Source organism: Equus przewalskii, unplaced genomic scaffold (assembly GCF_037783145.1).
Source record: "Equus przewalskii isolate Varuska unplaced genomic scaffold, EquPr2 ChrUn-6, whole genome shotgun sequence".
In the NCBI taxonomy this organism is placed as follows: Eukaryota; Metazoa; Chordata; class Mammalia; order Perissodactyla; family Equidae; genus Equus; species Equus przewalskii.
The window spans coordinates 1070856-1098498 of record NW_027228754.1 but is presented as its reverse complement, the minus strand read 5'-3'; the positions used below and the strand labels follow the sequence as shown (position 1 = coordinate 1098498).

Below are 27643 nucleotides of genomic sequence, written 5' to 3'. Positions count from 1 at the left end.
TTTGTAACCTAATCTCAGAAGTGACATCCCATCACCTCTGCCACATTCTACTCACTAGAAACAAGTCACTAAATCCATCCCACACTCAAGAAGAGTTGGTTATACAAGGGCCATGAATACCAGGAGGCAGAACTCGTTAGGGGCCATCTTTAAGGCTGAGTTTAGAGCCTAAGTCTCCTGATGCTGAAGCAAGTGATGCCCAGTATCAGTTTGCAAATCCCACAAAGGTCCTGAAAAGACGTGGGACCTCTACCCCAGCCTGAGCATGTAGAAGAAGTCTGTGGTGCCACGTATAAACAACCCTCCCTGGGACATGCACACGCACACACACACTGGGAGGAAGCTGTGGTAAGTACTTCCTCCTTCAGCCTGAGATCTGAAAGTATATCATCATGGCAGGTCCAAGGAGACGTACAGATGACTGGGCTCTGCGGCCTTTCTCTGGTGAGCTGTGGAAGAGTCAGCCACACATATTCTCTCCCTTTCTATGGACCCATCTCTTCCTGCTCACGGGTAAGTCCACATTGTGGCCACAACCGCTTGTAGTGGAGTTCCCCTGAGGCTGGCCACGTTTCCTGCTGGGGATTCTTGTTGGAAAAGTCAGTAAATTCCTCTGCTCATGGTAAATATTCTGCAAATTTCACCTTATTCTGAGCTCTGTACGTGTGTGTGAACGTGTGCGTGGTCACACACCATAAGCAAGTGACATTCTAGCCCCAGTCTCAAATAACTCTAGGCTCAGACTATATTTCTCTCACCCTCACATTTTCCTCCTAAGAAACACCATGGGGTGAGTTTGTTTCTTGTACAATATGGACATAATCCACGGAGAGATACAGGAAAATTCCCCTGATGACAAACCACCTAGTAATTTCCTAGGGAGCAATAGGACTTCTGGAGCTTCTTTCTACATCCTCTCTTGTTTATGAAGCAGGAGGCTTCACTGGGGGTCTGCAGATGGCCTGGTGGCCCTAGGCTAGGTGGCTTCTGCCTGAATATCCTTTTCTCCCCAACATCCTACCTACCCATCAAGGCCCAAGTTCTGCTAGTTTCTGGGAAATATCTCTGAGCAGCCTGGCCTGGGGCCCTCTGTCCAGCAGGCACACCTGACACAGTACCCCAGGGAGGACCTCAGCGACCTGGGACTGTAACAGATACTGTCCCTCTGGGATCCTGCTTTCCCCAGGGCCTCCTTGGGGAGGGATATTCTTTTCTCCCCAACGTTCTATCTCCCCATGGGAGGGATGGTGCAGGTGGCACTAGGGACCTGAGAGCAGTAGGGGTGGGGGTGGCAGGTGGGCAGTGAGGAGAGCGCTAGAAAGACTCCTAGATGCATATATAGGGGTAGGGGGAGTCTTGTGCTTGAGATTGAGTTCCAGTCTGAACTCTCTTTACTTGCAATTTCGTCTTTGCTCACCACAAAAACACAGGAAGCAACAGGGCTATTTATATTCACACTCAACTCTTAGGGTGCCTTTTGACTGCATTGGATAAGCCTGAAATTAGCCACATCCAATGTTATTCAAGCAGCAGAGGATCAACAGGGTGAATTTCAAACAGTTCAGGGCAAGGGGGCATCTCCCGTTATCTGGCTCCATCGATTGGGGTGACCTCAAACTTCACTGTTTTGGTCTAGAAGGGTTTCCTTGATGCTTTTGTGTCTCCAAGGAGTTGTTTAAGGAACTTAGGAGGCCGTAGGGTGGAAAGGCCCTTTGCTTTAGTAGCAGGAACATATGAAATTAAATCCTGCTCCATCACTTACCAGCTGTGTGAGCCTCTATTTCTGAAGAGCAGAATGCAGTGAGCAAGTTGTGCTGTGCGAGATTCCGTCATAGATTACAGATGGTATATGTGCTTGGCACACGGTTGGTGGAAGCTATGATTGTTATTATAATAATCACTGTTAAGTACATTATTTGGAAACTATTAAAGGATAGGCAAGTCAAATTTACTTATTACAATCTTTGAACTCCTTTTTAATATTTGTCGACTGGCATTGTTCAAAACAACAAGACTGATTCCTGGAACTCCTGTCACCATACTAGGATATGTAGCACTGTTTGCTGCAACAGGATTTGACCTGTAGGGACCACATCCTGCTCCTCCCACTGGCTGTCTCTGAGGCTTTATCTTTTTTTTTTTTTTCTTTATAAAGATTGGCACCTGAGCTAACATCTGTTGTCAATCTGTTTTTTTTCCTCTTCTCCCCAAAGCCCCCCAGTACATAGTTGCATATTCTAATTGTAGGTTCTTCTAGTTCTTCTATGTGGGATGCCACCTCAGTGTGGGTTGATGAGTGCAGCTAGGTCCATGCCCAGGATCCAAACCAACGAAACCGTGGGCTGCCAAAGCAGAGCACGTGAACTTAACCACTCAGCCACGGGGCCCTTTGTTTATGTTTGATGTGAGGAGAGCTGAGGTCAAAACATGGTCATATGCACCCAGCCAAGACTCAGCACCTTCTGGGCTTCCAGGATGGGAGTGGTGAGCACTCCTGGCCTCATACTCCAGTCATCTTGTATGTGGAATCTAGACTCCTCAACTGACCAATGCTGTAATCCAGGCAAGTGGCCAGAACTCTCTAAATTTCTGCTCCTGATCTGTAAAATGGGGTTAATTATCAGACAATTTTAAGAATTGAATGAGGTGATTTCTACAAAGCGCCTGACACACGCATAGCAATTATAAGGGCTGTCTTCCAGATGTGAAGAGCTCTGTTTTAGGCAACCTCAAACCAACATTGCACCAACTCAGCTTCTGTCTTCTGAATCTGTCCCCAGAGTCCACCTGAACTGATCGGCTCACATCCAGAGTCCCCAGCCCTGCATCCTCCCTCGCGGCTCCTCCGCAAAGTCCAAGTGCCGGGCTGCCGTGGGTGGGGGCAGGGAACCCCTGGCCTGCACCAGTCTGGGAGTCTCCTCTCTGCGTCTGCATACGCTGTAATATCTGGGCTTTCAGAGCACATCTCAGCCTTTGTCCAGCCCTCTCGGGTATATTTGGCCTCTCCCCTCTCTAACATTTTCTACTTACTTTTACACCTGGACTGCCTGGAGTAGTCTGAGTCCTGAACATAGCTTATTTGGTCTAGAATTTCCAGAGGACTCTAGAGCCTCAGAAGCCCTAGAATCTGGAACTCCAGGCTGGGGTCACCCAGCGGACACTCACAGGGCCCCTACAAGGAAATTAATTGCCTTGGCTGAATGCTGGGCCTCTGGAAGCCTTTGTAACAGTGTTTATCAGGGATCTGGGTCCTTCCTGAGATGAGGAAATCAGGAGCTGAATCAACGCCACCTACTATTCCCAAACCAAACCTCGTTCCTAAGGATTTCCCAGGCCAAGCCAACATCAGTCTGAGATCCCCTGGACGGTGAGGAAAATGTAGGGTGTGATAGAGGTAAGAGATGTTCCTTTTGTTCCCATGATTTTGTATGAAAATTCTCAAGCTTACAGAAAACTTGGTAGAATTTTGCAGTGAACGCTCATACACCTCCCACCTGGGTTCTACCATTTATGTTTTGCTTTACTTGCTTCATCACACATCTATCTATCTATCCACCCCTGTAGCCATCCATCAACCCATCTTACTTTTTAAAAGATGCTCCTTTTTTACTTCATTAGTTCTTTATGATTTACTGCAAGCTGTTTTTATTTAATCTTTACCATATTGCCTGATGAAGATGGTACAGGTGTGAATATTTCCATCTTATAGACCAGTAAACTGATTCTTGGAGAAATTCACCCAAAGTCACAAGGCTAATTTTCCCTGTTGGAACAGAAACCTAGAAGGTCTGTTTTACTGATTATATAGCCACACTTGTGGGAGAGAGTGCTTGATAAGTGAATGAGTGAATGAATGACTTTGCTAGGCAATGGACCTAGAGAGAGGGGGACAGGAGCCTCATTTCATTTCTCAGCATCTGACATTTATTCCTAATATGTGTTTATTGAATGAATAAATGAATGAATGAATGAAGCCTGGCTTGGGGAGTCCAGCTTCCCCTCCAAGTCCCTCTTCCGTCTCTGCAGGACTAGGAGCCTCTGGAAAGGACTCAGCCCCAACAGTGGCAGCCGGGATTCTAGGGGGTGTGGTGACTCTCTCCCTGAACATTTCAGTAGATACAGACATTGAGCATGTCACTTGGATTGCTTCCCAAAAAGCTCTTGCTTTAGCCTACCCAAATGGAGCCGTTATCATTATGGACAAAAGCTACCAGGACCGATTAAACATCAGCTGGAACTACTTATCTATCAGTAATCTGATGCTGAAAGATGCTGGACCCTACCACGCCCAGATAAACCGAAGGAATTCTGGAGTCACCATGGATGAGGAATTCACCCTGCAAATCTATGGTGAGTCCCACAGAGCTTCTGTGGGTTTTGATCTTTTATTTTTAAAAGCAGATTTTTTTTTCTCTCTAGGAATTTATCTGTCTAGGACAAATAGGACTCCACATTGATCATTTTCACCCAATTCCATAAATGTGGATGCCAAGAGTGAAAAACATACGCAAAATGTGTTTAAGAGCCATTTGTATTCTTTTCTGCAACTCTGTTAATATCTTTTACTCATCTGTATCAGTCAGCGAGGGCTGCCAGAACAAAATACCACAGACTGGGGGGCTTAAATGACAGAAATTTATTTACTCACCGTTCTAGATCTAGAAGTCCGAGATCAAGACAACAGCAGGTTTGATTTCTCCTGAGGCCTCGCTCCTTGGCTTGCAGATGGCAGCCTTCATGCAGTGTCCTCACGTGGTCACCCTTCTGTTTCTGTTGTCCGTGTCTTAATCTCCTCTTTTTATAAGAACACCAGTCATATGGCATCAGGGCCACTCTAATAACCCCATTTTAACGTAACTGTTTCTTTAAAGGCTCTATGTCCAAATACAGCCACATTCTGAGGGGACTTGGGATCAGGACTTCAACATATAAATTTTGGAGGGACGTGATTCAGTTCATAACACTCTGCCCTCTGGACCCCCCAAATCTCATGTCCTTCTCACGTGCAAAGTACATATTAACAGCCCCAAAAGTCTTAACCCATTCCCACCATCAACTCTAAGTCCACAATCTTATCCAAATATCATCTAATTCATATATGGGTGAGACTTGAGGTATAATTCATCTTGAGGCAAAATTCCTCTCCAGCCATGAACCTGTGAAACTGGGCAAGTCGTCTGCTTTCCTAATACAATGGTGGGATAGGCATAAAATAGACACTCACATTCCGAAAGGGAGAAATTGGAAAGAAGAAAGGGGTCATGGGTCCCAAGCAAGTCTGAAACCTAGGACGACAAATTTCATTAGATTTTAAGGTTAAAGAATAGTCCTCATGCCGGCCCAGTGGTGCAGTAGTTAAGTTCGTACGTTCCACTTCGGCGGCCTGGGGTTCGCCAGTTCGGATCCCGGGTGCAGACATGGCATCGCTTGGCAAGCCATGCTGTGGCAGGCATCCCACATATAAAGAAGAGGAAGATGGGCATGGATCTTAGCTCAGGGCCAGTCTTCCTCAGCAAAAAGAGGAGGATTGGCAGCAGATGTTAGCTCAGGGCTAATCTTCCTCCAAAAGAAAAAAAAAGAATAATCCTCTTTAGCTCTATACTCTGTCCTCTGGGCCTATTGGGGAGGCAGCCCCACCCCCTTGGCCCAGAGTGGCAGCCCTGCCCCCTGGAACCAAGGAGGAAACCACCCCACCAACTGCCGCTGGGTCTGTGCCCTCTAGGGCCATGGTGGCAGTGACAGCCCTGTTGACCTCTGAACTGCTCTCAGGGTCATTCTTCCCTTTTCTTGAAGGATAAGTCATGGCCTCAGCTGATAGCTCCATTGGCCCATCCTGTAGAATTCCCAGAAGTCTGATAGCCTTCCTTAATCTTGTCCCATCTCTGTCCCCTCACTCCAAGCTGGCAGCATCTCTGCTGAGATGGTTGACTGGATCCCTGGGTCACACTGTAAGCTCTTTAGCAGACATTATCTGGCCATACCCTTAGTGTTCTTTCCAGACACGCATTCTCATTTTTTGCAACGTGGGCAAGCTGAGAATTTTCTAAATCTTCAAGTTCTGGCTCCTTCTTGCTTAACACTTCCTTCTTCAGGAGCCGGTCCTGTGGCTAAGTGGTTGTTTGCACGCTCCTTTTCTGCGGCCCAGAATTTTGCTGGTTCAGATCCAGCTCATCAGGCCATGCTGAGGAAGCGTCCCACATAGCACACCCAGAGGCACTCACAACTAGAATATACAGCTATGTACTGTGGGGCTTTGGGGAGAAGAAGAAGAAAAAAAAAAAGATTGGGGGCCGGCCCAGTGGCCAAGTGGTTAAGTTCACACACTCAGCTTTGGCAGCCCAGGGTTTCACCTGTTGGGCTCCTGGGCGCAGACATGGCACCGCTCATCAAGCCACACTGAGACGGCATCCCACATGCCACAACTAGAAGGACCCACAAGTAAAAATACACAACTATGTACCGGGGGGCTTTGGGAAGAAAAAGGAAAAATAAAAATCTTAAAAAAAAAAAAAAAGAGGATTGGCAAGTCACTAGCTCAGGTGCCAATCTTTAAAAAAAAAAAAATTCCTTCTTCAATTTATCTCTCACCTCTCACATTTTACTGTAAGCAGAAAGAGGTCGCCACCCAGTGCCCTCAACTCTTTGCTTAGAAATCTCCTTCGCTAAATATTCAAGTTTATCACTTAATGTTCTACTTTCTACAAAACACTAAAACCCACTTTGTCTAAGTTCTTTCCCACTTTATAATAAGTATCACCTTTCCTCCAGTTTCCAATAAGATCTTTTACATTCCCATCTGATACGTCACCAGAAATAACTTAAAAAAATTTTTATTTATTTACTTTTTGCTGTGGTAACATTGGTTTATAACATATAAATTTCGGGTGTACATCATTATATTTTGATTTCTGTGTAGATTACACCATGTTCACCACCCAAAGACTAATTACAATCCATCACCACACACATGTGCCTAATCATCCCTTTCACCCTCCCACCTCCCCCCTTCCCCTCTGGTAACCATCAACCCAATCTCTGTCTCTGTGTGATTGTTTGTTGTTGTTTTTATCTTCTACTTATGAGTGAGATCATATGGTATTTGACTTTCTCCCTCTGACTAATTTCACTCAGCATAATACCCTCAAGTTCCATCCATGTTGTCACAAATGGCTGGAGTTCATCATTTCTTATGGCTGAGTAGTATTCCATTGTGTGTATAAATACCATATCTTCTTTATCCATTCGTCCCTTGATGGGTGCCTAGGTTGCTTGCAAGTCTTGGCTATTGTGAATAATGCTGGAGTGAACATAAAGGTGCATGTATCTGTATGCGTTTGTGTTTTTATGTTCTTTGGGTGAATACCAAGAAATGGAATAGCTGGATCCTATGGTAATTCTGTTCTTAATTTTTTGAGGAATCTCCGTACTGTTTTTCACAGCACCTGCACCAGTTTGCAATCCCACCAGCAGTGTATGAGGGTTCCCTGCTCTCTACATCCTCTCCAACCTTTGTTGTTTCCTGTCTTGTTAATTATAGCCATTCTGATGGGAGTGAGGAGATATCTCATTGTAGTTTTGATTTGCATTTCTCTGATAGTTAATGATGTTGAACATCTTTTCGTGTGCCTGTTGGCCATCTATATATCTTCTTCGGAGAAATGTCTGTTCAAATCTTTTGCCCATTTTCTTTTTCAGGAAGATTAGCCCTGAGCCTACATCTGCCACCAATCCTCTTGTTTTTGCTGAGGAAGACTGACTAACATCCATGCCCATCTTCCTCTACTTTATATGTGGGACACCTGCCACAGCATGGTTTGATGAGTGGTGTGTAGGTCCGCACCCAGAATCTGAACCAGTGAACCCCAGGCTGCTGAAGCAGAATGTGCAAACAACTACTGTGCCACCGGGCCAGCCCCTCTTTTGCCTATTTTTTAATTGGATTGTTAGTTTTTTTGTTGTTGAGATGTATGAGTTCTTTACATATTTTTGATATTAACCCCTTATCAGATATGTGGCTTGCAAATATCTTCTCCCAATTGTTAGCTTGTCTTCATTTTGTTCATGGTTTCCTTTGCTGTGTAGAAGCTTTTTAGTTTGATGTAGTCCCATGTGTTTATTTTTTTCTATTGTTTTCCTTGCCTTGTCAGACATGGTACTTGAAAATATGCTGCTAAGACCTATGTTGAAGAGCATACTGCCTATGTTTCTTTCTAGAAGTTTCATGGTTTCAGGTCTTACATTCAAGTCTTTAAGCCATTTTGACTTAATGTTTGTGTATGGTGTAAGACAATGGTCTACTTTCATTCTTTTGCATATGGCTGTCTGGTTTTCCCAACACAATTTATTGAAGAGACTTTCCTTACTCCATTATATGTTCTTGGCCCCTTGTCAAAGATTAGCTTTCCATAGATGTGTGGGTTTATTTCCGGGCTCTTGATTCTGTTCCATTGATCTGTATGTTTGTTTTTGTGCCAGTACCATGCTGTTTGGGTTACTATAGCTTTGTAGTATATTTTGAAATCAGGGAGTGTGATACCTCCAGCTTTGTTCTTTTTTCTCAGGGTTCCTTTGGTTACTCAGCGTCTTTTATTCTTCCATATACATTTTAAGATTCTTTGTTCTATTTCTGTGAAAAATGTTGTTGGAACTTTGATAGACAATGCATTGAATCTTTAGATTGCTTTAGGAAGTATGGACATTTTAACTATCTTACTTCTTCTAATCCAAGAGCACGGAATATCTTTCTGTTTCTTGGTGTCTTCTTCAATTTCTTTCAACAATGTTTTATAGTTTTTGGTGTACAGATCTTTCACCTCTTTGGTTAGGTTCATTCCTAGGTATTTTATTTTTTTTGTTGTTGTAATGGTAAATGGGATTGTACTCTTAATTTCTCTTTCTACTACTTTGTTATTAGTGTGTAGAAATACAACTGATTTTTGTATGTTGATTTCATATCTTGCAACTTTATTGTATTCATTTATTATTTCTAAAAGTTTTTTGGTGGATTCTTTAGGGTTTCCTGTGTATATAATCATGTCATCTGCAAATACTGACAGTTTCACTTCTTCCTTTCCAGTTTGGATCCTTTTATTTCTTTTTCTTGCCTGATTGCACTGGCTAAGATTTCCAATACTATGTTAAATAAGAGTGGTGAAAGTGGGGACTCTTGTCTGGTTCATGTTCTTAAAAGGATAGATTTCAGTTTTTCTCCATTGAGAATGGTATTAGCTGTGGGTTTGTCATATATGGCCTTTATTATGTTGAGATACTTTCCTTCTATACCCATTTTATTCAGAGTTTTTATCATAAATGGATGCTGTATCTTGTCAAATGCTTTCTCTGCATCTATTGAGATGATTGCGTGCTTTTTATTCTTCATTTTGTTAATGTGGTGTATCACATTGATTGATTTTCAGGTGTTGAACCATCCCTGCATTCCTAGAATAGATCTCACTTGATCATGATGTATGATCTTTTTAATGTATTGTTGTATTCAATTTGCTACTATTTTGATGAGGATTTTTGCATTGATGTTCATCAGTGATATTGGCCTGTAATTTTCTTTTTTTGTGTTGTCCTTATCTGGTTTTGGTATCAGGGTAATGTTGGCCTCATAGAATAAGTTAGGAAGCTTCTCCTCCTCTTCATATTTTTGGAAGAGTTTGAGAAGGATAGGTATTAAGTCTTCTTTGACTGTTTGATAGAATTGATCAGAGAAGCCATCTAGTCCTGAACTTTTATTTTTTGATTACTGTGTCCATCTCCTTACTGGTGATTGGTCTATTCAAATTCTCTATTTCTTCTTGATTCAGTTTTGGAAGGTTGTATGATTCTAAGAATTTATCCTTTTCTTCTAGAGTATCCAATTATCTGTGTACAGCATTTCATGGTATTCTCTTAGAATCTTTTGTATTTCTGAGGTGTCTGTTGTAATTTCTCCTCTTTCACTTCTAATTTTATTCATTTGAGCTTTTTCTCTTGGTGAGTCTGGCTAAAGGTTTGTCAATTTTGTTTATCTTTTCAAAGAACCAGCTCTCGACAGAAACACCTTTAATGTTTATATTTCTACCAACATTCTGTTCATGATAATATATGTCTATCTCTCAGATCATAGAAGCTTTCTCTACAGCTCTTTTCTTTCTAAGCCCTTTTCAGAATCCCCTTTAGCATCTATATTTCTATGAACAATCTGTTGAAGACAATCTAGGCTTTTTCTAATATGCACAGCTCTCCAGCTGTGAACCTGTGAAGCCAGACAAATTATCCACACCCATAACACAATGGAAAACTAAAACTCTTCCAGCCTCTATCCATTAGCCAGTTCCAAAGCCACTTCCACATTTTGGGATACTTGTTACAATAGCATTCCACTTCTGGTACCAAAATCTGTATTGGTTTACTAGGGCTGCCATAACAAAATACCACAAACTGAGTCACTTAAACAACAGAGATTTATTTTCTCACAACGCTCGAGGCCAGGCAAAGTGCCGGCAGGTTTGATTTATTCTGAGGCCTTCTCCTTGGCTTGCAGGTGGTAACCTTCTTTCTCTATGTCTTTACTTGGTTATCCCTCTGTCTGTGTTGTCTGTACCCTCATCTCCTTTTCTTATAAGGACACCAGTCGTATTGGATTAGGGACTATCTTAAAGATCATATTTTAACTTAGTTACCTCTATCTCCAAATATAGTCCTATATCCAAATACAATCACATTCTGATTATTGGGGAATGTTAGGTACTGAGGGGCAGGGCTTCAACATATGAAACATATGAGCTCTGCAGGGACATAGTTCAGCCACTAACACTATCTTTCCAGGTAGTTTGACCTTTTTTTCTTTTGGTGAGGAAGATTGGCCCCTTGGCCCTGAGCTAACATCTGTCACCAATCTTCCTCTTTGTGCTTGAGAGAAGATGTCCCTGAGCTAACATCCATGCCAATCTTCCTCTACTTTTTGTATGTGGGATGCCACCACAGCATGGCTTGATGAGCAGTGTATAGGTTTGCACCTGGGATCTGAACCCATGAACCCTAGGCTGCTGAAGCAGAGTGCGCGAACTTAACTACCGGGCCAGCTCCAACCTTTTTTTTATTGATTCATAGGGTGCTCTGTGTATATTAAGGAGTTATTGAAATTTCTTTCTTTCTTTCTTTCTTTTTTGCTGAGGAAGATTTATCCTGAGCTAACATCTGTGCCAGTCTTCCTCTATTTTGTATGTGGGACACTGCCACAGCATGGCTAGTGAGGTGTGCAGGTCTGCACCCAGGATCTGAACCCCTAAACTCAGGCCACTGAAGCGGAGTGCAAAAAACTTAACCACTAGGCCATGGGGCCAGCCCTGTCTATATTCAGGAAATGGAATTCTATGTAGCTAATAGAAACAGAATGAAAAAACTCAGTATGTACTGACATACAACAATTTCCAAGATATATTGTTAAATTTTTAAAAATATGTGGGACAGTATGTGTAGTATGCTATCATTTATGTGTCTTAACCTAGAACATCTCTGGAAAGATCAACAAGAAATTTATGACAGTAATTGCCTCCAGGAACAGTAATTCCTGGGGAGAAGAAATAAGTGGCTGGGGGCAAGCAAGCTTGTTTTTTCATTGTCTACGCTTCAGTATCTTTTCAGTTTCAATTTTATGTATATATTACTTAACCCCCCAGAAAAAGCAGACTTAAACACTCAGACACACACACTGTGAACAGAGGAGATGGAACGAGAGGGAAGAAGAGGACCAGGAAGGTCTGGAAGCACAGTGGGTCCTAAATTCAGGCCAATAGGCAAGGGCAATTCAAATTCCAGAGGCAGAGCTCCCTACTCCCCAGTATGTGGGGCTGGCTCATTCATCCATTTTTTCACCAAGCGTTCATGAGTGCATTTCATGGGTTGGGCAGGTGTTAGGTGTGCAGAGTCAGGCATCAGTCCTGTCCTGGAGGAGTTCATGTACTGGTGGGGGAGAAAGAGAAGTAATAGACTACTGTCATGTCGACTCATGGTGATACCACCTGTAGAGCGTAACATGGAAGCACCGAGGAGAGGCACTCACCCTAGCCTGCAGTAGGAAAGGAAGAAAAAACTCCTCTGGAACAGGCAATGCTGGCCTCTCCCCCTGCTACCACCTCCTCTACCACACCACCTTATTCTCTCAGCCCTTTCCTGCCAGGAGTTTAAGGAGTCTCTCTATTGCCACTGTCTCTGCAGAGCGGCTACAGGAGCCCCGAGTCACCGTGCAGACCATGAACGTGTCTGAGAACGCCTCCTGTAACATCACCCTGACATGCTCTGTGGAGGGGGCAGAGAAAGCTGTTCAGTACAGCTGGACCCCAAGGGACCCCCATGCTTCTGAATCCTCTTGGGGCTCCACTCTCACCATCTCCTGGACACCTTGTGACCCAGACCTGCAGTACACGTGCACAGCCAAGAACCCAGTCAGTCAGAGCAGCTCCCGCCCTGTCGACTTAAGAACCTGGCAGATCTGTATAGGTAACTGGCTCCACTTAGGCCCTCCAGAAGATTCCAGAAACAGTCTGAGCAGCTGTAGAATCCAAACTCCAAGGTTCTGGCAGGACATGGATGGGGGGTGGGGAGGCAAGAGATAAGGCCTGGAGACCCCTTGTTTTCTACCCTCAGGGGCCTGAGAGAGACTGGCAGGGAATGTGGGAACTCCCAGGGCACTGTGAAACTGAGGGGAGAGCAAGGGAGGGGAAGAGAGGATAGATGAAGAGATCCAAATTGCTCTTTGCTTGGGTGGGAGTGTCCCTGGTGTCTCCTGAGAAGGGCAGAGAGAGCAAGAGGGGCCTGGGTATGCAACAGACAGAGCTAGTGTATACCTGTGCAGGACAGGTGGTCCTGGGAAAGCAGTAGAGATGCCCTGTCAGAGGAAGGGGGAATGGACCCAGGCAGGAGGGCCTCTGGGGCTCCCCTGCCCTTCAGGCAGGCTGAGGGTCAAGGGAGTGGGGCCAGTGACTGAAGCCGCAATGTCTCATCTCTGACTGCAGATCCAGGAGCCTCCAGAGGAGGATCAGTAGGGGAGACGGTGGTGGGGATCCTGGGGGAGTCAGTCACCCTACCCCTGGCTCTCCCGGCCAGTCAGGACATAGAGAACGTTGTCTGGATGTTTAACACGTCTGTTATCAGCAAAGAGTGGGGAGAAGCAGCAAAAGCAGATCCCGAGAAGAACACAGCATGGGTCAGCCAGGACTACTCCCTGAAGATTGGCCAGCTGCGGATGGAGGACGCTGGCCCCTACCACGCCTACATATGTTCAAAGGCTTCTGGAGTGATCAGCATGAAGCATGTCACCCTGCTCATCTACCGTGAGTTTCTGAGCAGATCGCCTGTTATTAGATTCCTTCCCTGAAAGCTTTCTCCTCTTTGCTGCCTTCCCCTCCTCCCTCAGGCCTCTCCTACGGAAATGCCTCAGACTAGGACTGAGTTCACACCAGTCAATTCACAGGAGGAAAAATTACAATCAGTGGCTGGGCAAAAATCTACCCGGCAAGGTCCCCCTTCCTCTAGGCTTCCAGTTAGGCCTCAGCCACCCAAGTGTCGGTACTTTCCCCGTCCTCCTGCATTATTATCAGGTGGGACAGACCAGGAACTCTCCAACCTGCCTTTTTACAAAGCAGTATCCTTTTGAATAAGGGCAGAGCTGGCTGGTGTGGAGCCAGAGGAGACTGAGGAGAAAGCCTTTCGTGTCCAAAGACGCTGTGACCTCCAAGAGGGTTGGCTGCTCGGCTCCCCTGAGTGTGGGGGGCAGAACTTGCATTCTTCTTCCTCAGCCCTGGGCCTCATGGGAGCTTGGCAGGGCGGTTTGCATGGTTTCCATTTGCCAGCTCCTTTACCAGTACCATTCAGACATGGTCTGCACATCCCCTGCCTGGGCTTGTTGGTGTCTAAGTAGCCGTGAAAAAGGTCGCCGTCTGCGATCCCCTTAAACTATGCAGTGAGTCAGCTAGTCTAGATCTATTACACACTGTCACTCAAATACAGAAGAACCGGCAAGGAGATTAAGTAAAAATAATAATAAATTGGGAGCAAATGGTGCCAGTCTTATATTTCTTGTAGAATTGCTAACGTTTATTGAGAACTTATTCTGCGTCGGTGCTGTGCTCACCTCTCTACATCCCTTTTCTCCTGTAAACAAGCAAACTAGGTGATGAAACCTCAAAACGTAAGCCTTGAAGGGCCTTCAGAGCCTGTGGAAAGGCTGTGCTTATTTGTGTCGTTTGGTTTGCTTGCTCTTCACAGTCTGCTATATAGAATGATGTGGTATCTTTCTTTTTTCATTTTCATGAACTCCTTTATTGCACATCTGAGCATCAAAGGCCTAAAGAAATGAAGTGAAATGTCTGAGATTTCATAACTCCCCAGGGAAAGGCGAGGTAGACACCCAGCGCAGTGTCAGTACACAACTTCATGAATATATTTTGAATGAGTGAAGATGTGGTGACTGCCCAGTGGGCAGGCCTAACTCCACATTGGGTCTGCCTTTCTTCTTATGCAGGAAGGCTGAAGAAGCCCAAAGTCACCTGGAGCCTTGGGCCCACGGAGGACGGCATCTGCAGGGTCAGCCTGACGTGCTCGGTGGAGGACAATGGACACAACGTGACCTATAGATGGACCCCCCTGCAGAAAGGAGCTGTTGTATCCCAAGGGGGATCTCACCTCAGTGTCTCCTGGAGAAGGGGTGAAAATCATCCCAACTTCACGTGCACAGCCAGCAACCCCGTCAGCAACAGCTCCGGGCAGTTTCTTCCTGGGGACATCTGTCCAGGTTGCCCTCTATCTCCACTCGGCCGGACCTCAGGGCCTTGGATCCTTAGATCCAAGAGTTTGCATTCTGAGTGGTTCTTTATGAAGTGCTGTGAAAGAGTGTGGGCAAGAGCCCTTTACTCAGCCATTCCGATAGAAACAGAAGGAGAGCCACATATGTCATTTAAATTTTCTAATAGTCACGCAGAAAAAGCCAAAAGAAATAGGTAAAATTAATTTTAATCATATATTTTATTTAACCAAATATATCCAAATATCATTTCAACAAGTATTCAATACAAACAATTATTCATGAGATAATTTACATTTCATTTACACTAAGTCTTTGAAATTCAGTATGTAGTTTACACTAACAACACATCTCAATTCAGATGCTAAATTTTCATAGGAAGTACTTGATCTGTATGCAGAATTCATAAAACTTACAGATGAAAAAATAGATTTATATATCCAAGTTGTTCCAAACATACTTATCAGTTTTTCAATAAGGAATTGAGTCACTGTTCTTTTTTTTTTAAAGATTGGCACCTGAGCTAACAACTGTTGCCAATCTTCCTTTTTTTTTTGTTAATGGTTTATCTCCCCAAATCCCCCATACATAGTTATATATCTTAGCTGCAGGTCCTTCTAGTTGTGGCATGTGGGACACCGCCTCAACGTGGCCTGAGGAGCGGTGCCATGTCCACGCCCAGGATCTGAACCGACGAAACCCGGGGCCACCGCAGCAGAGCATGCAAACTTAACCACTCGGCCACAGGGCCAGCCCCTGAGTCACCGTTCTTAAATTTACGTTTAAATTTTTAAAAATTAAATGAAATAAACAATTCAGTCCCTCAGTCATACTGGCCGCATTTCAAGGGCTCATACCATCCATGACTTGCGGCTACCATATTGGACAGTGCCGTGTTAGAAGTCTGTGGAGATGAGTTGATGGGAAGTTGATATGGGAAGGGATGCGGACCACTAAGGGACACAGGCTGTGTGAGTGGGAGCTAGAAAGGAAACCCTAGTGGCTCTTACTAGATTCCAGGCACTATTCTAGGTCCTTGTGCGTTTTAGCATGATCAATCTTCACAGTAATCCTACACAGCAGATATTCTTATCGTTTCCCATTATATAGAGAAACTGAGACTCACAAAGGATAGGAAACTTGCCCAAGGTCACATAGCAAAAGCAGGGTTGGAACCCTGACTTCTGTACTTCGCTCGTCCCTAGAGGGAAGTAGAAAAAAAGGAACTTCTATCCAGGCGACCATGCTGAGTCAGGCTGCATCTGGTAGATGGATTTAGAGGCCTGTTAAGTAGGAGTCTGGACTTTTTCTGTCTCTAGCCTAGAATTCCTCTTATCCTATTTACAGAGAGAAGGAGTGTAGTGTGATGGATAAGGGTATTTTAGGATCAGACAGCCTGCATTCAAATCCCAGCTCAGGTGCTTAAAACTCTGTGACCTTGGGCAAGCCATAAATCTCTCTACCCAGGGACAGTGTCTGCCTTATGAACTGCTGTCACTTCTTGCCTAGGAGAATGCCTACTCAATAAATAATGGTAGAATGAATGAATGGAAAGAAATATTTTCTGCAATGGCATGAGATTTTAAGAGGCAGATAGGATGGCCATTACAGTTTGTCCATTGTTTGCTCCAATCTTTTATCATTATTTATACTAAATTACTCATTTCTTCTTCACAGGGCCTGAGAGAAGCAGCAGGCTTTGGGTTGGGCTCTCCTTGACGGTTTCCATCATTTTGTGCTTTGGGATCTCTGGCTATTGCATTCGGAAGCAAGGAAGACGGTGTGGGTTTCTGAGATCAATGGAATCTACCCGCACTAGGCCATTTCCCTGGGACCTTTGGAGGCTTCTCTGTCCTCTCATAATCCCCCCTACCCCTTCTCTCCCAAGACCTCATTTCTTCTCAGAGTGATGGGGGGAGGGCTGTTAGTTGGGACTCTGGTCACAAATAATTGAAACTCAGCTCCAAGTAGCTTAGACAAAGTGGAGGGGTGGTGGTGGTGCAGGGGGTGTGGTTTATTATTTCGGAACTCACATAATAATCTGTGAGGAAAGCAGAGGAAGAGCTGGCCCTAAGGACAAATGTCACCAGAGACTCAGAAGTCACCAGAGCTCTCCATCTCTCCTTCCTACTTCTTCATTCAAGCCAGCTTAACTCTCTCCTACTGTAGCCAGCAGAGGAGCAAATGTGGGAGGTGGGGTGTGTACCACAGCAGAGCAACTGGTAGCTCCGGACTCACACATACTTGTAGCTCTGACACCAGGAAGGGAAAAAAGATGTTTCCCTCTAACTCCAGCTTGAAAAATCTCAGAAATATCTTTGATTGGTCCAACTTTGGGTCATGTCACCATTGCTTGGCCCAATCACTGTGGCCAAGGAAATGAGCTATTATGGTTGACATCTCCCTCTGGAGATGAGTATTGGAGTGGGAATGGAGTATTTCCCAGAAAGAACAGATTGCTTAGAACACGTGGCCCCCAGAAGAATTACTATGAGTTGGCAAACCACTCTGATTAGTGGCTACCACAGAGGGGTTAGAGATCTCTACCCTCCAGAGGGAAGGCAGGCAGCTCCAGAGCCTTCTCCTTAGCTGAAGATGACCCTAGACTCTGTCATGCTTCTCATGGGCTTGAGAACCCTCACATCAGGGTTCACACTACTCCCTAAAGCCTTTTCCCTGTCTATGTCCTCAAAATCTCTCCTCTTGTCCTTTGATTCTCACAGAATCAGAGACCTCTCCCTCTTCACAGCCCTACTGATAAACCTTCTCTATCTTGGTTTCTCAGGTTCAGCCCCAGCCTTCAGTTCCAGCCAAGTTGAGGCCTCAGCTGACACATCAGGTACTATCACCAATGACATAGATTGTGGGGTCCCTGGGCCAGATGGAAGCTGCAAAGCCTGGCTACTCAGTGTGGTCTGCCAACCAGCAGCATGAGCATCATTGCCCAGGAGCTTGTTAGAAATGAAAATCTTGGGCACTCCCCCAGAATGCTGAATCTGAATCTGCATTTTAACATGATCCACAGGTGAATCACATGCCCGTTAATGTTTGAGAAACAATGTGCTAGAGGAAGGTGGTTTAGGGAACAAATTCACAACTAGGACGGAGTCCAGAAAGATGGGAACCAGAGCTAGGAGACGCAGCTCATCCTCGAGCGTCTCTAGGGTTCCTCAAGCATTGACCCTCATCACTTGAATGTGGCCTATGATGAGGATGGAGTTATCTTCTCCACTCTGAGAATGGAGAAACAAAAGGCTAGATGGATGGGCAAATCTGAGGCAGGAGCAAAACTAAAACTTAATTAAAATTGAAACCCATGAGATTGTCTGGACACCAAGAGCATCACTGAGGCAGTAGTCTTCCAATTTTTGAAAAAGCTAAGGAATAGTTTCTTCAAACAAAATATTATGCAACACCCCAATAGCACAAAGCATGTAAAAATGGGACTGTCGTAAAAATGGATGTTGGGGTGGAGAGCTGAGATGCCCACATCTTACTCTCCTGCTCCCATCCCTCAGTGTCCTAAATCACCTCCTGGAACCTTGGAGCTCTGGAGTTCTAAGGACCTAAACTCTGCCCACTCAGACCAACCCTGCTTTAGAAAACCCTATGTTACCTCTCATGGAGGGGATTCCTCAAGGTGAGAGAACAGGAAGAGAGGCTGGGAGGGGACGGGGGCTCAAGTCATCCAACAGTGCAGGCTTTTCTGATGAAAGTATAACCCCGAGAAAGGAGTCAAGAAATGGGAATGAGACTGGATATGGAACTTCCCACCAACTCCCTCCTCATGGCTGGCAGGACAGACTCTTGTCTCCCCCAGCCTATGCCCTCCTTCCTTGGCACCCTGGGCACAGGAGGGGGAGTAAAGAAGTGTTGGGGACACCACTCTCATCCCTATCCTTCCTCCCTCCCTCAGCACCCCTCCTCAGCTCTCAAGGCCTGCTTCTTCAGGCTCTCCATCCTTGCTCGTAAGTTTCCTCTTCTCTAGATCTTTTGCCACTGCCTGAGTTCATGCTGTCACCATTTTTTTGTTTTATTGAATAGATTTTTTTAAATTGAAAAGTCTTATAATCACATGGTATACCATTGAAAGGAAATCTCTTTCCAAATCGCGATCTCCAGGTCTCTCTCACCAGAGACCTCCATTGTTTTTTTTGTTTGTTTGTTTTTCTGCTTTATCTCCCCAAATCCCCCCGGTACATAGTTGTATATCTTAGTTGCAGGTCCTTCTAGTTGTGGCATGTCCATTGTTAAGATGTATGTATGTCTAAATTCTTTCAAAGCCTTTTAATGTGTTTACAGACATAGTATATATTTGTGTGTGTGTGTATTTGTGTGTGCGTGTGTGTATGTGTTCTTCCTTTAATTAAACTGACGGGAAAAACCTATAACATTTTTCTGACCCTTGCTTTTTTTTTTTTTTTTTTTTTGATTTTATTTTTTTCCTTTTTCTCCCCAAAGCCTCCCAGTACATAGTTGTATATTCTTCATTGTGGGTCCTTCTAGTTGTGGCATGTGGGATGCTGCCTCAGCATGGTTTGATGAGCAGTGCCATGTCCGCGCCCAGGATTCGAACCAACAAAACACTGGGCCGCCTGCACCGGAGCGCGTGAACTTAACCACTCGGCCACGGGGCCAGCCCCATGACCCTTGCTTTTTTAACTTAACAGTATATCCTAGCAATATTGGCATACATAGATTGACTGACTCCCATTTATTCCGTCCTACAGATACATCTTAATTTACTTAATCAGTCTTTCTTAGCAAATATTCCCATTCTTGTTACTAATACCCTAAAATATGATAATAGTTTCCTAACTAGCCATTCCCTCTGCAGAGTTTTCCCTTTCTATCCCTTCTGCTCACCACTTTACAGAGCTCAACTCTGACTGCTCTAAAACCATCAGTGGCTCCTCACGACCTTTGTCTGTTACTCAAAAGGCGCTATAACCTAGTGGTCAGGTGTATGCGTTCTGAGGTCAGACAATCCTGTGTGAATCCCAGCTCTCCTCCTTATTAGCGATCTTGGGCAATTCAGCCTCTGAGCCTCAGTCTCCTTACCTTGCAAAATGAGAGCACCAACCTCTTCGAGTGCTATGAGGACTGAGTGGGGCGATGCCCACAGTGTGCCCTCAATAGGCGGTAACTACTATCAGCATGCAGTACTGGGCCAGACCACTCTTCCTCTACTTTATTCCTACACAAAGCGCATTGGGGGCAATATTGAGTAATCAGTAAGAACATCACAGACCAGACTGCCTGCATTCAAATCCTGCCCTTACCACTTACTTGGGTGAATATTTAACCTTTACATGCTCCAGTTTCCTCATCTGCAGAAAGTAAAGTTAGTTATTGTCTATACTTCATGAGGTTTAATGCAAATTAAATAAGTTTATTCATGAAAAGCTTTTAGAACAGTGCCTGACACATAGTAGGCACTTAGTAAATGGGAGCCATTATTATCTGCACTTAGATCAAATAGGCTGCTTGACGTGCCCCAAAGGCAGGTAGTCGTCCACCCAGTGTGCCACACTAGCTGTTCACAGCATACACCATTCTGATTGTCCTATGCCCAGGCCATTGCAGTTAAATATTTTGAATATCATCCTTTCCCAAAGGAGAGGGCACCCAAGGTTTCACACGTGACTTTAGTCATGCTGCTTCCTCCACCAAGAATACCCGATCACTAATCAAAATCCTGCCCCTACATGAAGACCCACGTCAATTCTATCACCTTCACGTGTTCTTCTCTGCTTCGCTACCCAGAGACCATCTCCTTTCACCTCTACCCTTTCTTTGTACTTTTCATATGTCAGTTGTTGGAGCTGACCTTACATTAACTGATTTACATACGGATCTGACCCCCAGATGGACAGTGCACTCCTTCAAGACCAGGCCTAATTTACTCTGTGTTTCCTCAGAGTACCCATCATGGTACTTAGGGTGGTTTATCCAATGGGGCTAGTTCTGCACTGAGTCTCTTTCTTGTCATACTCGATGAATGTTTATCAAATGAATGAATAAATGAATGCTTGAAAGGAAGGAGGAAGGGAGAGTGGGATAGAGCCCTCTGAGGGAAAACAGGAAAACAGCCTCTCTTCCAGTTCTCTAGGCCCCATCTGAGGTAGGAGTCAGAGCAGCTTAGATTCTTGTACAATGCAAGAGAGAGGTGAAGGCTGACACACTTTTTACTAACCCTGCACCTTGTGTTCCAGGATCCACTGCTGGCCGCACAATATATTCCATGCTTTCCCCAGGATATGAGATGATGGACACTCTCCCTAAGACTTCCAGGCAACAGGGTAGGCCCACTTCTGAGAGCAGCTCTGACAGCAATGGGACAACTGATGAGGATGAGGAGAAGAATGAAATGTACCGGCCTGTCAATAAAAGAGATCAGGTGTATGACTCGGTCACTCAGGAGGACACTGAACATGACTCAGCCTCTGAGGGGCAAGCAGAGTATGATCTTGTCACTCCAGATGATGTGCAACCTGAGCCTGTGGTTGACGGGAACACGGTGTATATGGAAGTGTTCCTCAACTCGCAGGTGAGCTTTTTTAATCAGTACACCTTCCCTTCCCCTTCCACTTCTAGGGCCATCCAATATCCTGGATGACTAGTCCTGCCAAACTGGGAGCCAGAGGCTGGGGGACAGGACCAGCAGCACATGGGCAGAGAATCCTGACTCTGTTCGTGTTTACCAAACCTTGTGCTCCCTTAGAATGAAGGAACTCATCCCTTAGTTCCCATTCTTGGCCTATAAATAAGGGAGGTGTTGGGGAACCAGAGGCACTGTCCCCATTGCACTGAGGCAGCTTCCACCCTCTATGTGATACCAGAACCTATTGGGATGTCCTGTCTCTTCAAAGGTTGAGGGTGAAAGTCTGGAAAGCTCTTATTTGGTGACTATGGATAGTATGATGTTGGTCTGTTACAGGGAGAGACCCCAGTTCCTTTGAAGAAGGACAGCTCAGACACAATCTACAGCCAGATACAGAAATCTCAGACGGTGAGAACAATTTTCTCTGTATCCTAAGGCCCATAAAATGAGGTACGACTCCCCAGACCATTTTAACTGAAAGTCCTAAATTCCCGTGGCAGAGGAGCTTAAGTTCTATCCACTATGCAACCTCCTGACACACTCCATGGTCAACAGAGATGCTTAAACAAATATTTTTGATTTACATCCATGTGGTCAAAGGTTGAACATTTCTAATTGATTTAATAATATCTTATGTTGATTAATATTAACACTGACCAGAATGGAAGGCTGTAAACCCAAACACTGTATGGTCTATGTATATTTCTAAATCTATCTCTAACCCTGATCTTAACCCACCAAAATGTCAATTTCCCAAAACAATTGGAAATTAACCAACAGTCTAGTGTCAAGATTTTTTTGAAAATGTGCTGTTAATTAACAATATATTGGGTTTTTAATAGTGTTAAAAGATCCCTTAAGGGTAGAATTTCCCATTAAATAACAATAACAATAACTTCCATATAATGTTTTACAGTGTACAAAACATTGACAGACATATTCTCATCTGATCCTTATAACACCTCTACAAATGTGCTGTCATCCACATTTTATAGCCAAAGAAGCCAAGATGCAGGAAGCTAATTTTCCCTAAGTTCACATAGATAGTAGTTGAAGTTTCAGTATTAAAAATCAGAAGGAGTTTTAAAATAATCCTGAAAAATCTTAAGCAATTAACCTGGATCTGAATCTGGCTGTCCACTCTACTTTCACTCTCCTGAAAACATTAGATCCATTCACACGTCTGCTTTCAAATCTCCTCCAGAATTCTTTCCCTGTAATATGTTCAAATAAGTTTTAAAAAAAGAAAAAAGTTCTCCGAGTTTTTCAATTATACTACTTCTCTGTGATTGATGAATTAATCAGTAGATATTTATTGAACACTTTTTGTTTGCCCAGAACTGGGCTGAGCGCTGTGGGGATTCAGACATATTTAAGACGCCATCCTTGACCTTGAAGGCTTGTTATGTATCTTTTGGTGCAGTAGGGGTGGAGCTGATTCAGTCACCTGGAAGGGGAGGGGAAATACACCACGTGACTACTTGTTGTGTTCCTATGGGTTTTTCAGACTTTGGAAGTGGGAGATATCTCTTCACTGAGGTAGACGAGAAAGGCACCATGAAAAAATAGTTTGGGTTGGACCATAAGAGATGGATAGAGTTTGTTCAGCAGACACTTGTGCAAATGTGCAGTTCAGTTCAACCATCATCTGCCTCATGTCCTGATCTCTAGGGCATGGCCTAGTGCTTAGTCAGCTAGGGACTTCACCTTTGGCCTTGAGAACAAATCTGTACCCTTCACTGCATTCCCAAAGCCACTTTCCAATCTGACCTGGCCCTTTGTGTTTGGGTCAATACTGGTCAATCTTAAAGTCATGGACATCAGTCCCTGCTCTGAGTTTCAGAATGGCCATGGGTCACCACTTGTCTGGTCGGTCCTGCATGACTCCCACATCACCCCAGGGACTTCACACCTCTAAAACCACCCTCATCCACAGTGTAAGTGGAAATCAATGCATTTCCTCGGCCATGCTCTTGACAGAATTTATCCCTTGTCTTCAGAATTTTCAGGACCAGGAATCCTGGTTCTAGGTGTCCTAAGGCCATTATTGACCACTCAATCAGGAATTTCTCAAACCTACTTGGGTTATTATTTTCTGACACACATCTCTACATGATATCTAAAAGGTTTATGGTATTCCTCAAGCTATTGCCAGTACCTAACCTCCCCTCCTCTTTGCATCAGCTCAGGTTTCATCTGCTCTTTAGAGCCTTCCCTGAACACTCTCAGACAAAGGATCCCCAAAACCCTCAGAACATGAAATTCTAATGGTCTGGACCATTACTTTGGAACGTAACCTCTACCACATGAATTATCTTTACGTAAATGTCTGTCTTGTTTCTCCAGCTAGGGCAGAGATTAGGATCATTAGATAGTAGCTTCTTGAGAGCAAAGCCTCTTATTGTCATTTTTTAATCCCCACAATTTGCTGCACTAAATGATCTTATATATCTCCCTTACAGAGAGCCTAGCCTGTGGCCCTTACCATTAGAGATTCTCCATAAATGCTTGTCATTGGCTTTGTTGATTGCTCTATCCCTAGGCCAGCCCATATGACCCCCAGTCTATAGGATGGGCCAATCGTAGCCTGGCTTTACCTTCCTCTCTCTCACCAGCAAAGGGCCAAGGAAACCAGAGACCTCCAAGCTTTATTAACCATATTTTTATGTGTCTTTTGGCTCACAGGTGGTGCCACCAACACAACAGAACAATTTTGACTCTCCTGAAATCTCCACCTATGAAAATTTGACCTGAAAAGAAAAGCAGGTGTTGCCTCTCTTCCTGGGGTTGGATAAGCAGCTGGACCTCATGGGACCTGGGGCTCCTGCAGACAGAAGCACTTGAGAATTTCCTTCAGAGTCTCAAAGATGTTTGGATTTGACCCTCCCCTTCCTCTCACCCCATGTGACTTCCCAAGCCCATTAATAGATCAGACATAGTCTCCTTCTTGGAGCCTCTGGGCTTCAAGTTGTCCTTGCTCCATTTGTCTCCTCGCATGCTTGTACTGTTTCCACCCCTCAGCTCAGAGGCACCACCTCAAAACTCTGCCAAGGCTGGTCAAATGTGGTTGAAGGGGATCTGGACCTTCACATCATCTTGTAAACAGCTGTTAAAATGGATCCAACAGATCTTCTAACTCATGGACACAAAGATCTGTTACTGAGCAAGGGCTCTCTCCACCTGTGTGCACAGAAGCTGATACTGTGTACACTGGTCTTTGAGGGAAGAAAGCTTATTATGCAATCAATTGGCAAGGAGACAGGAGGACGGGCTGTCAAATCTGTCTGCCCGATCCAGGGAATGGGGTAAAGTTTAAGGGATCAGGGAGGGAAGGCTGGCATGTGGAAGCCCTGGCAGGATGAGTTTTGGTTGGCAGATCAAAATTTTCTCTACTGCACGTACTCCTGGCTGGCTGGCTGCACTGAAAAGTAGCTTTAACATTCCATTCTTAGGATGAGATCAATACAGTGAACAAGGGTAAAGTTGTTATGTAGATTTAAGTCATTGCTTCTCTATGGATAAGATTTTCTAGAGATTTAGTCATCCTCTTCTTCCTGGCACAGAGAGGAAATCACCCTCACAAATGGAGATTTCTCTTATAAATGGGTAACTTCTACTAGGTTTTCAGAGCTTTCCCCTGCATCTGCTGTTTCTTAAAAATAACCAACCTAAAATAATTCTTATGCCAAAGAGTCATGTTTTAGGGTGGCAAATTCTGTTCCTGGTCCTGTGGTTAGAGATCTAGGTAAAATCATGTCCGCTGTAGGATTTTTTAAAATAAGAGATTGGAAATAACCTAAATGCCCATTTAGTAGGAATCTGGTTAAATATATGATAGTGTACCCATGCAATGACAAACCATGCCACTTTTGCAAAGAAAGGATGTAAAGACTAATGTGCTTATAGGAAATGAGCTCTAAGATACATTGTTGACTGGAAAAAACAAAGTTCAGGACAATATGCATTATGTGCTACCAGTTCGATAAAAGGGAAATGTATATCTAGAAGCTTATATAGGCATAGAAAAGTTCTGAAAGGAAATGATACCGATCCTAGGTTCTTAGGCTCTCTGTGTAATAGAAATTGACAAGAGGCCCAACCAAGCTCTCAGCCAACGTTTTATTGGGTCTTAAGCTCCAGCACAAGGGAGATAGCACAGGAGAAGTGGCTCTCTGGCTTTCCAAAGGGAGCCGTCCTGAGTCTTTTATGGGCTGAGGGGAGTGGACTGGTGCCATGATTCTCTGCCTCCAGAGGCATTCTACTTCCCTCTTCCTGGTGGTGTCTTCCCTTGCCTTGTGGGGGTTGTGGTCCCTGCTCCTGCCCAGTCTGTCCAATATGGCAGTGTTGCTCACTACCGCCACCCCAGGAAGGTCATAAAATGGTCATCTGGGAGCTTGGTGCACATACGAGAGAGTAGGTCTACTGCTTGTGGGCAGTTTTGCTTCAGAAGGTTGCTTATCTTGACTTCAAAAACAGCTGGGCTGGGGGGCTGGCCCTGTGGCCGAGTGGTTAAGTTCGCATGCTCCGCTGCAGGCGGCCCAGTGTTTCGTCAGTTCGAATCCTGGGCGCGGACATGGCACTGCTCATCAGACCACGCTGAGGCAGCGTCCCACATGCCACAACTAGAAGAACCCACAACGAAGAATACACAACTATGTACCGGGGGGCTTTGGGGAGAAAAAGGAAAAAATAAAATCTTTAAAAAAAAAAAAAACAGCTGATCTGGGAGGTGCTGGATTTGGTGGCTAAGGGTGAGGGGCAGAGTCCGGTCCCTATTCTGTCTCAGAAATACACAAAACTTATCAGTGGCTGCCTCCGGGGAGGGAACTGGCTTGGTTGCTTTTTTTTTTTTTTGAGGAAGATCAGCCCTGAGCTATCATCTGCTGCCAATTTTCCTCTTTATGCTGAGGAAGACTGGCCCTGAGCTAACATCCGTGCCCATCTTCCTCTACTTTGTATGTGAGAGGTCTTCCACAGCATGGCTTGCCAAGCAGTGCCATGTCCACACCCAAAATCCAAACCGGTGAACCCTGGGCCACCAAACTGGATCGTGTGCACTTACCTCTGAGCCACTGGGCTGGCCCCTTGTTTTGGGTTTTTTTTCACATACTTTTTTGTACTGCTGAATTTTTCTTAACCATTTGTGTGTATTACTTCATTGTCATATTTTTTTAAGCGCTTAAAATGCCTCTTCCATATAAGCTTTCCATATTTACCCAGAAGAACTTCCCTCCTTATTGTCAGGTCTGCGAGCAGAACGGCCACAGAATCTCTTCTCTCCCCAAAATTGTGGCCTCAGCCCTGTCCCCTTGCCTGAAAGTTGCACTTCCCTTCGCTTATTTTCATGATGCTCTAGTGTACATTTGGGTTGCATCCGCTTGCAGCCCATTTATGTCGTTTAATGTTGTGTTTCTGTCGTCATGCTCTCCTGCACATGGTCTGTGGAGTCAGTATGTCTTCTGTGGCCTGCAATGAGTACTCCCAGGGGGCTGGGCAGTGCTTCATACGCACCAAGAGCTTTATTACTGCTTGTTCATTGGCTGGTGGTTGCATGGGTAATTATCTCTGTAGGGCATTGTGGGGGATTGGAGCTGGCTACCTGAAAATGTGTCTCTTTGACATGAGCATTATTTTGGGCTGATTGCTTTTAAAAACTGCAGACATGAGAGGAACTCTGAAAAATAGAATTTACTTACCCTTTGTAAAAGACATTTACATTTGTAAGGGAAATCTCCATCTGTAAAGGTGTCTCTCTCTCTGTATCAGGAAGAAGGGGAGATGACCTTATCTCTAAAAACCCTTATCAATGCAGAAGGCAAGGACTTAAATCTGCATAATAACCTTACTCTTATTTACTGTGCTTTCCTGGTAATCTCCCATTACTGACACCCCCCCACCCTCCAACATCCTCCTTTGTCTTTAACTGAAGATGGTATTTAAGAAGAAAGCCTCCACCATTTGGCGAATTACTCAGTTTTCCTGAGTGTCTCCCATGTATACACGTTATAAAGCTTTGTTTGATTTTCTCCTGTTATTCTGTCTCATGTCAATTTAATTCATAGCCTGGCCAGAAGGACCTAGAGTGGGTAGCGGAAATGTCTTCCTCCCACACAGCATTATCACATAAGTTCAACAAAGACATATAATATGATGATGCTGTACTTTGTTACACTACAGACTAGGGCATCCCCAAAAGCCCTGGGCTGGTTCAAGATCTGCACAACTCAGGATACAAGAAAGGCCAGCAG

The 27643-nt window shown here is 44.5% G+C and overlaps 1 protein-coding gene across 5 annotated transcripts; it reads left to right on the top strand.

Moving 5' to 3' along the window:
* The first annotated feature begins 290 nt into the window (after positions 1-290).
* LY9 (lymphocyte antigen 9) lies at positions 291-27429 on the top strand. 5 transcript variants are annotated; one of them, XM_008544158.2, is made up of 10 exons: positions 291-513; positions 4027-4350; positions 12208-12489; positions 13005-13322; positions 14513-14782; positions 16469-16573; positions 17577-17630; positions 21007-21341; positions 21732-21803; positions 24081-27429. In XM_008544158.2, exons 1-10 carry the CDS (start codon positions 393-395, stop codon positions 24147-24149), a joined length of 1950 nt encoding a protein of 649 aa, XP_008542380.1. In that variant the 5' UTR covers positions 291-392; the 3' UTR covers positions 24150-27429. The 5 variants fall into 5 exon arrangements, with proteins under 5 accessions (XP_008542380.1, XP_008542381.1, XP_008542382.1 ...); XM_008544160.2 differs by having other exon boundaries at positions 345-513; positions 4159-4350; XM_070608326.1 differs by lacking the exon at positions 291-513 and adding an exon at positions 2491-3394.
* Positions 27430-27643: the final 214 nt, after the last annotated feature.